Source organism: Barbatula barbatula (assembly GCF_947034865.1).
Source record: "Barbatula barbatula genome assembly, chromosome: 6".
NCBI lineage: Eukaryota > Metazoa > Chordata > Actinopteri > Cypriniformes > Nemacheilidae > Barbatula > Barbatula barbatula.
The window spans coordinates 4,346,587-4,358,606 of record NC_136765.1 but is presented as its reverse complement, the minus strand read 5'-3'; the positions used below and the strand labels follow the sequence as shown (position 1 = coordinate 4,358,606).

At 37.5% G+C, this 12,020-nt stretch overlaps 1 protein-coding gene across 1 annotated transcript; it reads right to left on the bottom strand.

The window, feature by feature from the left end:
- Positions 1-7,757: 7,757 nt before the first annotated feature.
- On the bottom strand, positions 7,758-8,573 carry gpx2 (glutathione peroxidase 2; the record flags this gene model as incomplete). Its single annotated transcript, XM_079459408.1, has 2 exons — positions 7,758-8,111; positions 8,352-8,573. The coding sequence occupies 2 exons, from the start codon at positions 8,571-8,573 to the stop codon at positions 7,758-7,760; spliced, it is 576 nt and encodes a 191-aa protein (XP_079315534.1).
- Between the last annotated feature and the right edge of the window lie 3,447 nt (positions 8,574-12,020).

Here is a 12,020-nt window from a genome sequence, read left to right as displayed (position 1 = left end):
CCTGACCCAACGTCGCCACCTTGTTTTCACTAAGATGCATCACGATTCTTTCAGGTAAATTGTTCTTAAAATCCTCCAACAATATCTGATTTCTCAAAGCCTCATAAGTAGATGTTTTATTAGCTGCACACCAACGGTCAAACAAGGACTCTTTGTCCCTGGCAAACTCAACAAATGTTTTACTACCGCTTTTCTTATAATTTCTGAATCGCTGTCTATAAGCCTCTGGTACCAGCTCATAGGCACGCAGCACGGTAGCTTTAACCACATCATAATGTAAACTATCCTCTACAGAGAGAGAGGCCACAACCTCCTGGGCCTTCCCAGTTAGCTTACATTGAAGGAGTAATGGCCAGACGTCTTTTGGCCACTGTAGGGCAGCAGCTACCCGCTCAAAGGCAGAAAAGTAGGAGTCTACCTCAGACTCCCGGAATGGAGGAACCACCGCAATGTTCCTCCCTACATCAAAATTACCTGGTTTGCCAACTGTGTGAGGAGTCACCCCTGCCTCAAGTTCCATGCGCCGAATAATAACTCGAGCTTCCTTGTCGGCCTCTATTTTTCGAATTTCTATTTCATACCTCCTTTTGTCTTCCTTATCTCTTTGATCTGCTTCCAGACGGGCCGTTTTCAGTTTCAGCCGAGCGACCTCTACAGACTCTGGAGACACAGGAGACAACGGGTCATACCTTGGCAGAGTTCGAGGCACCGGAGCTTCTCCATCTCCCAGAACACCCTTCGACCGTGCAGGCGAGGGATTCTCTAAGGCGCCCTCGTCCTCAGTTTCATCCTCGGTTTCCACATCCTCCACAGCCATAACTCCTACCCTTGACAGACTCAACAAATGGTTTTTAATCACCAATACTAAATTTGCTTTACGAGCCTGTCTATCCACTGTAAGATTGTAATAGTCCGCTAGTGCTAACAAATCCACCTTAGATAGGTTAACCAATGAACCCAAGGAGGGCTCTGCAATAAAGCCTGCCACATCTGAAGTAGCCGCCATGCTCACCTCTCATCCAGTATAATACGGAGATACTCAGTACACAACGAACACTACAAACTACAAATACTAAGAAACTACAGGACAGCAACGACTGCTATGCAAAACTTCTAGGCCCTTCTCACACCCCAACACCACACCCCAATCACTGAGCACCGGGTGGTCCGAGCAGTGGGGTGCCAGGATCCCGGACGAGCCCCCAATTGTTACGTTCTATCTCCTGAAAGGAGGGGAACCTGACAATCCACTACTCGGGCCCACCAGTGCCAGTAAAGGAGGTATGGAGTCGCAGTCGGAGAAAAGGACACAAACACCAAATACCATATATATATATAAAAAAACAAGCTTTTATTTAGCCACAGTAAATGGTGTAAAGGATAAACAATAATAATTAACTTGGAAGAGGGGAGGGCTGGACGGACCAAAGTAAAGAAATGAACAAAAGAAAACCCCCACCCCTAACCTATACTAACCCCCAAAATAAAATACAATAATCCCTATCTGGCACACGATCAAGGCGCCCTAACCAAACTTACAGCTGGTGGTCCGTCCAGGTCTAGCTGGTGTTTCTAGACAGAGACATATTCCTACGGGTGATGTATACCCCGGGGTAGCTCTAAATCTACTCCCCAACTCCCTAAGAACAACAAAGAAAATAATATTAATTATTAAGAATAACAAGGAAAAGAATAAGAATTAGCACAAATTATTAGGAGCCACAATAATGCAAATGCTCCCTCTTGCTGCTACAAATTCCAAAATGGAACACAAATTAACTTTACTCACACCCAAACAAAGGTTTACAAACTATTGTCACATGTTTGTATCAGTGTCAGAAAAGTTTTCTAAAGACCTCCACACAGTGTACAAACCAAACCAAAAGCAGGAACAGAGAGAGAGAACTGAGGAAAAACTGTGCTTTTTTAAAGAGCCCCGCCAGCTGCAGCCACTGACGAGTAGGCGGAGTTCGAGGTCCCAATCAGCCATTGAACCACCAACCAGCTGCCAGGACAGTCCCAGAAGCCATCTTGCCTGGTAAAATAAACAAACACACACCACAAGCAATACTAGACCTAAAAAGATGACTATAAAACGAACCCAGAACTCTGGGGACGTAACACACTGTTTTTGGCTAAATTAAGGTAAAATTCCTCACTGACAATTATGTAGTTGAGCACACATCTGGCCTTTTCAATGATATTGTTGGATCCCTACAGAGACAAACAGTGTCTTTTTAAAAGACCTAATGGACAGCAGCTTTTAAATATTAAACATGATCTGAGATTGCCAATGTTTTTAATTTATTTTTCTGTGACAATTTCTCTGTTGCTTTGGTTGAATGTTTACTGATTCTGACATGCTGATGTGCATAAAGTGTAAAACAAGTTCAAATGTTTTGAAGTCAATGATTTTTTACGCTACAATTTATTTTACTGTGACAATTTCTCTAGTAGGAAATGTAGAGTTTATCTATTTTGTTATTTTTACACAATGTTAAATGATGCTGACATTGTGTAGAGGTGTGTTAAACATATTAGAGAATGTTTTTATGCCAATGTTTTACACTACAATTGATTCATTTTTACTGTGACCATTTCTTTCTTAGGGAAAAAGAATTCATGCAGTTTGTTATCGCTGAATGTAAAATAAACTTGTTTTTCCCCACTTGATTTGCCATGCGCTTCTCTCAGACCCCAACACACAAACACAACCTTTACTTTTCACAAATAGACTTTTAATAAAATTAAATAAAAATACCTAGTTGTAAATTTTAACCTATTTTGGGTTGAGGTTAACCCAGAAGTTATGTTTATTTTTAACCCAATTTTGGGTCAAGAAAATAACCCAGCATGCTGGGTCAAACAGTTAACCCAACCCAAATTGGTTTTTTTAACCCAGAATTTTTAAGAGTGTGCGTCCTGCCCGCTCTAGTAACCTTGGAACAATGAGACAAGACTGGCTGAGAGTAGAGTATTGTTCTGCAATCTTTGATGCAACAAATGCATCAGTTGTTATTGGCAGTGTTCCTGGTTCCGGTTGATCTAACTAGTCCAGCCTAAATCTTTGGAATATATATATATTATGATAGTGTAGTGTATGCAAGATTAAAAAGATGCGTCTTTAGTCTAGATTTAAACTGACAGAGTGTGTCTGCCTCCCGGACAGTGCAGGGAAGACTGTTCCAATGTTTAGGCGCTAGATACTGCCGCCTGCACTTGATTTTGATATTCTAGGTATTACCAACTGACCTGACGCCTGAGAGCGTAGTGCACGTGAAAGACTGTAATACGTGAGAAGTTCACTCAAGTAGTGAGGAGCTAAACCATGCAGTGCTTTATAGGTAATAAGCAAGATTTTAAAGTTAATACGATGCTTTATAGGTAACCAGTGCAAGGTTGACAGAACCAGGCTAATATGCTCATACTTTTTAGTATGTGCAAGAACTTGAGCTGGCGCATTTTGGACAAGTTGGAGTTTTTGTAATAGGCCTGCAGGGCAACCACCTAATTTTACAGGTGGTGGCGACCTGGTTCTCAAATGACAGAGTACTATCGAATAAAAGGCCAAGATTCTTTGCTGAAGATGAGGGTTTTATGGAACATCCATCAATAGTCAAGCAGTATTCTTGGCTGTTACGTAGGGCGGTTTTCGGTTCGATAAGTAACACTTCAGTTTTGTCCGAGTTCAGTAATCAAAAATTGCTACTCATCCACTTTTTTATATCGACTATGCATTCCACTATTCGATGGAATTGCTGTGTTTCATGAGGCTTCGAGGAAATATAAAGTTGCGCATCATCAGCATAACCGTGAAAGCTTACTTCGTGTCGCTTTATTATATCTCCTAGAGGTAGCATGTATAATGCAAAGAGCATCGGCCCTAAGACTGAGCCCTGTGGTACACCGTACTGGACTTGCGATTTGCGTGATACCTCATTGTTTATTGCTACATATTGAAAACGGACGCATAAATAAGATCTAAGCCATTTCAAAGCTATTTCCTTAATACCGACATCATTTTCGAGTGTATGTAGGAGCGTACTGTGGTAAATGGTGTCGAATGCAGCACTAAGATCTAGCAGCACCAATAAGGAGATACAACCACGGTCAGACACCATAAGCAGATAATTTGTAACTCTAATCAGAGCAGTCTCTGTACTGTGATGTGCTCTAAATCCAGACTGGAAATCTTCATTAATCTCATTCTTTTCGAGGAAGGAACATATTTGAGTTGAGACTACTGTTTCCAGAACTTTAGATAAGGAAGGTAGATTCGAAATAGGTCTGTAGTTAACTAGTTCTCCAGGTTCCAGATGGTTTTTTTTGACAAGGGGCCTTATAACAGGCACCTTATATGCTTTAGGCACATGTCCTAATGTCAGAGATGAATTAAATGCTAAGTAGAGGATCTATTATTTCTGGGAGCATCTCTTTCAGTAGATTTGTAGGTATAGGGTCTAGCATGCATGCAGTTGATTTAGATGATCTAATGATTTTAGAGAGTTCATTGTGATCTATAGTATAAAATAATCGCAATTTCTCCTAAGAGGCGCTGTAGTTTGTTGTTTGTTCAGCGGGTTTCACTTCTGGTTCATTAGTTATAATTTTTTTCTCTAATATCTTGGATTTTATTTGTCGCTGACGATTTATTTTTGGTTAATTTAGCCACTGTATCAAATAAAAACCTAGGGTTATGCTGGTTTTCTTCTATTAGTGATGAAAGGTAGGCGGATCTAGACGTTTTTAGGGCTTTCCTGTATTTTTTAATACTATCCTTCCAGGCAGTACAAAATACCTCTAATTTAGTTTTCTTAAAGTTTTTCATGCCGCTTTCTTTAGAGCCTGAGCGTGTTCAATATTCCACGGTGTCGGTCTGTCATTTTTAATCTTCTTTAGCCGCAGAGGAGCAACTATGTCTAGCGTTTCCGAGAAGGTGGCATTAATATTTTCAATGGTAAAGTCAAGATCTTCAACGTTATTACTCATGCTAGAGATTTGAGACAATTCAGGCAAATTATCAAGAAACACACCTTTTGTCGTCAAAGTTATTGTTCTACAATACAGTCACTATGATCGTTGATCCCCAGCTTCCGAGAGCGCAGTGGGCTATTGGGAAGATCGTCAAGGTGATCGAGAGTGCAGATGGTTGTGTCCGGTCAGCCAAAGTTCAAGTCGTGAGAAGATCTACTTGCGGCCAGTGGTACGTCTGGTCCAGCTGTCTGCCATTCCAGATGACGGCGGAACCAGTGCAGGGATTCCAGCAACACCTTGAGGAATTAAGTAGTCTTAACATAATAGCTAGGCTATTCTGGGGGCGACGGTTGTAATTTTTTTTTTACATTTTCAGTTTTATTGTGAAGGAACGGTTCAGGACTGAATGTACTGTTTTTACATCAGGCACCTCGCTGGGCAGCTAACGGGGCCTTGGGAACATAATATTGAGCTGTTCACGGACGCCTAGTTCATTTTTTACATTGATGCCTGTTTGCGTTTGTGATAAAGGTGGGTTATAATGATTGATTATTAGTTCTTTGATTTGCAAATGAAGCGGCGATTTTCGGCGCTAATATAAGCATATGTTATTTGTGTAGCAGTGTTTATTTGATGTTTAATGTGATAACTGACTGCCGACTGTTGAATAAGTTGTAGCTAAGCTCAAGTTAAAATGTGCCCATTACGCTAGCACACCTTCTCATATATATTATTTATATTTGTTCATTGCAGATACCAATATAGTACGGATCAATGTAAAGGCTCAAACTGTAAGCATTAAACACCGTGCTGTGTGTAATTTGGGGTGGTTATTCATCATTAAAGCCACGTCAACTGTTCTACTGTGTCTGGTCTCGCTCTCTAATTGGAGTGTCAGTGTGGATGAGGTGTTCCAGCGAATCCACCGAAAACAACATACAGTCCTAGCTCTCCCCAATACAGATTGTTTTGTTTAGTTCATAAATACGTTTGTTTCGTAGGCTACTTTACACATTGCATAATGTTTAAAAAAAGCACAGTATATAAAATAAGCTTAATTAATAATAACAATACCGAAGTGCACAAATGGGAGAAGTGTATAGGCTTATGCACTACAACAATATTTTTAAGAAGCTGTTCTGTATTTAAATGGCAAAATTGCATGTTGTATAGCTAAGGCATTTATTAATTGAATAATTTTATTAGCCCAGCCTCTAAAGCATCCCCCCTTAGCACCCCTAAAAAAAGTTCTGCCGCCGTCCCAGTGTCCCACATTTGTTTGTTGTGTGGTGGTCACCGTACGAACATATGAATGATCATAAGAGCAAAATGCAAGCAGAATGGAATCTTAAATTGTCCTGCTTGGTCATTCTCTATTGCGCCGCCCTAAGCGTATACTCATAGCCTGTTACTGTCATGATTCTGCCGCATCATGTCATGTTTCTCTTGGTGTAGTGGCAAGATAATGACAGAACCTCATGTTTAATGTGGAGAGAGGCAATTATGTCTCCGGTCATCTCTGTTCCCGTCCTCTCATTTCCTATTGCTTGTTAATTAGTTAAAATTTGTTTATTTTAGTCTAGTCTAGTGTAGGTTTGATGTTCATGTTAATAGTTTAGTTATTATTAGTCCTGTCTTGTTATCATATCCCCCTGTTTTGTTTTGTATTTATTATTAAAGTCATGCGTAAACCCCTTACCCACTGTCTGCACCTGGGTCCTCTGTCCTTGTCTCACCCATCGCGATCATGATAGTTATTGATTGGCTAGAAAAGTTTTAATATTTTAATGTGGATCGGCTGACCAAATACAACATTTTATTTTGAACAAGCACAGAGAGCAAAAACTTTTTAGTTAGCGAATAGCAAAAAGCATTTTTTCAATGGCACGCCTTCACTTATGTATTTTAAAATATGTCACAAGGAATTTTCAGTTCAGAGAGCTCTTACATTTGTTTTAGTCTAGGACTAGTCTTAAGGCCTGACCGGCAAACGGCCCCATAGTGTTATAACAATAAACTCAACGTTACTAGAATAATGTCATCACTTTATGAAATTAAATTTTTGAGAAAATTAAAAATAAATTATACAACAAAGCACTCTGAGATTAGAACCAGGGCAATACAAAAATACACTCAAAATATTGTAATTTAGAAATGAAAGAGTTTGGAGTGATGTGGAGAAATACAGTAGATTCCAAATTTAGTTCACACATTTTTCCTAACAATCATTTGTCGAAGTGTAAATCAGGAAAAAAACGCAGACATGCTGAGAATAGAGAAATAATTTTATTAAATAATTGAACAAACCACCTATGTAAATATAATTTCAGAATGTTGATGTACATTGGATTATGTATATAAGTGCATTCTTTGTCTAAATAGCTTTTTATCATTTTAGCTTCCCTTTGCTCCAGAAACTGACATTGAAGACAAATTATTAAAAATAAATAAACAAATTTATCATACTAACTCGAATTTTTTTAAATTACGTAAAACTGTACCATTTTGGTCATTTGTAGATAAGCAATTTAGCTTTAGCTCGTTTACACAAATTCTTTTGAGTGACTGGTTGAAATTGAATTACACATTTTTTTGTAGCAGCAATAATTTCTTAATGACACGATCTTTAATTCTTTTATATTTACAGTTGTCTCAAGTGATACCTCTTTACACTTTGCTATATCACTCTCATTAAGTAATATAAAAGAAAGTGAGATGATGCCATAATGATGCTTGATCAGAAAAATAGTGAATCAAACACAATGATCATTAGCATGTTTTGATTAGTTTTTGGTCAGCTTCAGCAGTCTTTGGATGTCTGGTTCAATATCAATAGTGTTGAAGGTTCTACTGTATCTTTTGAAGGGCTCACCCTCGGGTCCAATTAGAAACTTTTCAAAATTCCATGAAATATCATTCCGACTGATAGGGTGCCAGGCTAGATATTTAGGGTTCTGCATAAATGATATAGGGTCATCCTCTGGATAAGGAAGCTTGTCTTTCAAGTAGGAAAAGACAGGATGTGCATCTTTCCCATTTACATCACTCTTCTCCAAAATGGAAAATTTGGGATGAAACCCTTCACCTGGACGTACATACTTCAATGAATTCAGAATTTCTGCATTAGAGCAGTTCTCCTAAAAAGTGACATTGAAGAGAATTAATTAAACATTTTTTGACAAATACATTTGTATGATCATCAAAAATGTATTTACAAATATATCGTACTAACATCATAATAAATAACTAGTATTACTAAATACAAAATTATTTCAAACCGAACTAGCTTGGTCATTTGTGGATAAGCTACAATTGAATGGTATTTAAGTTAAAATTATTAGTAATTGCATGGTAGAACATTTCCTCTATGCACAAACCTGATATCCAAACTGGTTACAGGGAAAGCCCAGGACCACAAGTCGGTGAGGATATCTGCTCTGAAGCTCATTGAGCTGGCTGTAGTCCTGGGTGGTTGTCCCTCAAAGTGATGCCACATTCTCAATAAGAACGACTCTTCCCCTTAAAATATTAAAATCTATTCTTTCCCCTTCCAGTGTAGTAGCTTGCAGGTCATAAAATGTCTTTGCTATAAATGTCATTGTTCCGTCTTGCTGTGCTCTAAATGCCATAAATTGTGACTCTTTTTCGATTATAATGTTGTACAGGTCACATGATGTTATCTATAATGTATGTCGGAAGGCTTTAACAGAAATGTGATATGTGAAGCTCCTCTCTGAGAACATACAAGCCTCTAAATAAATTAAGCAATGAAAACGAATTCAGTGCAACCACGTTTCTTTTATATTATGTTTTTGGTAATTATTTAGTAATTAATACACCATTCAATTGTAGCTTATCCACAAATCACAAAGTTAGTTCAGTTTTCAATAATGTTCTATTTAGTAATACTCGTTATTTAGTACGATATATTTGTAAATTAATTTTTGCTGATTATACAAATTAATTTGTCAAAAATACTAGAACTGCTAGAGTACATTTGATATGTTTCTTTGTTTGATAAAACTAGCTATATTACCGATTACCTAGACCAGGTAAATAAAATGTTTGTAATAATTTAACAAACATATTAATAGGTCCCACAATAAAAAGGGGATTTATAAAAAGCACACAGGACACCAAAATAAAATATTATTTGATTAAAAGCTGTTGAACAATAAATAATATGTTGAAATGTATCTTTTTTTAACCATTCGCACACAATTGATTTATCTTTAATTGAGATGGATACATAATGTTAAACTTAGCCAATTGTTAACCTTAGCTCAAACTGAGTATAGTATATTAAATTCATCAACTTTAATAATTCAACTCCAATCTAATTTTATTTAAATGTTCAACAATTGTCCATTGAATGTTTATCAATACACATATGTTTAATGACACAACAGATAAATCATATCTTTAAGTATTTTTGTTCAATGAATGAAATTTTATTTGCATGCTAGGAACTGAGATCAGATCGAGTTTCAGATGAAACAGACATTGAAAAAGTAAACACAGTGAAAAGTAAAACAAAAGCATACACATACTCATATAAAACAGGAGATGCAGCCGAGAGCAGAGAATCGTGTAGCTTTTTCAGGGTGAGAATCAATAGCAAAAGAGCATAGTGATGGTTGGAAAGTATGGTAGGCATGGCATGGTTGAAGAGAGGGCTAACACGTGGCAGGGATGTTAAAAGTGGATGTAAAAGTAGATGCATTTGTAAGTGTAGAAACTGTTTCATAAATAGTTATAATAGTTTTCATAATGCTGGAGCACCTTGAGAATACTTGGAATTCTTGAGAGTTTGCTTCTGCAGTTTAGAATACAGTTTATATACAGATATTTATACACTTAGGTTTACAAATAAACAAGTATACAGTATAAGAACTTTACATAATACATAATACACAATACACAATGTATAAACAGTAAATGCAAAAAGTATTTGAAAAGTGAAGCACGAGCACACAATACATAATCTCATTATCCCTGATAACTGTTGATTCACTATAAGTAACTATCTATCAGTTTCAAACAATCTCCAAATCCAGCATTATATCGAATGTTTATGTAACATTCATCACCAAAATGCAGTGAGCCAAATCTTTCCAAAACCTGTAAGAACCCTGGAAACCTGTAAGAAACCTGTCAGAACCCTGGAAATCTGTAAGAAACATGTAAGAACCCTGAATCGAGCACAGAAGTACTAATCATAATGTAATTTTATGTTAAAACCAATGTATGCTCCTGGGTATATAATCTATGTATCTGTGCTCTTTGGATACAGGATTTCTTAATTCATGAAAAAGACATTACTGTTATAAAAGTTAAAAAGCCTTTATTTACACCTGGCTATATCTAAAAACACATTACACGAGTACACCGACGCGTTTGCCGCTTACAAGCCTTCATCAGGGAGTCAAACTACAAACACATGCAAAGTCCCTTTAAACAATCATTTAGTCACATGACAGTCACCTACTTAAATATCGAAGCAACTTAAACTCAATATTTTTCATTAATGTAGTAGCTACTGCAATTTAAATTACAAACAATAAAGAACAAGGAGAGAGAAATGAAAAGAGGGGGAAAAATACTAAAAGGTGAAATGTCATGATCGTGGGGGAGGAAGAACCCAAGCGCAGGCAGCAGTGGAGGTGTAAACACGGATTTAATAATACACATGAAACCAAAGACCCACAATGGGTATTGAGTGTGGATCAAAATGACTTATTTTTATTTTATCCTTTTCCACAAAATTGTTATTCTTAGATATTGAAATATAAAGCTATAACATTTGTTTCCAGAATTGTTTTGTAAAATATCTCCTTATATAAATTGCATTTTGATTTCTTCTAGATTTTGCTCTAGAATACTTCTTTTAGACATATATTTCTGACAGTATAACATTCCATGTTCCACAGTTTCTTCTTGCCCACAAATTTCACACCTTCCCGTATCATGATTACCCATTTTATAAAGAGTGCCATTTAGTCTTTGTGGTGAGGAAGGCGGGACGAGAACCGTGAGGCGGGGCCGGTGGCGTGAGTGATAGTTGCAATCGGCTGTGCGTGCACCGGTCCCACATATCTTACGGAGGAGAACGGGAGCTTAAAAGGACGACCGGCAGGACTGTTGACGAGAGAGGACCGGGCCCGGACATATGTTTAGTTTGTGTTTATGTTCTGTATGGCTGGCAGTCGTCCGGGAGGGCGCTGCCGGCATTTTACTTCCGTGTATATTGTTTATTTGATTTAATTAAAGTTGTTAAATGTTCGCCGGTTCCCGCCTCCTTCCTTCCCTTCTATGGAAATTTGTTACAGTCTTGTGTGTACAAATCTCATCCTTGATATTATTATCTCTTATCTTCTATTTTTTCCTGCACTTCTCATCTCTCCCACTTTCCTTTGAATTTCGTAAAACCACCTACCTTTCTTCTCTATATCCCATTGTTTTTGCCACCTTACCTTTAACCTTTCCTTAATAATACTCTTGATTTCATTCTTACTAATACTAAAACTTATGTTAATATAATTGTTTTTAATGGCTTCTTTTGCTGCTTTATCTGCCATTTTATTTCCTTTGATACCAACATGTGCAGGTACCCATAAAAATGTCACTGTACATCACATCATTCGAATATGGGTGTGGATAATGAGACACAGGCGGGGAGCTAACGAGGAAACGAGAGGGGTGGGGCCAAAGACGAGACTGGAGAGAATTTTATGTCCTGATCGACAATAATATGTTTCTCTCCACACAAAACACGTGGCTCTATCATGATTCTGCCAGAAAATCAAGAAAAGAGATGGCAGAATCATGACATGAAAAATCTAATTTTCTGATCTAGTGGCAGAATCATGACAGAGCCACGTGTTTTGTGTGGAGAAAAACATATTATTGTCAGTCATGATATAATATGCATTCTCGCCAGTCTCGTCTTTATTAAAACACGGTTTATTTTGCAACAATATAGTAGGCTACAGACACTAATAAAAGTATCTGCCCTAAATCTGGGATCTTGGTCGATTTGTTTCTCC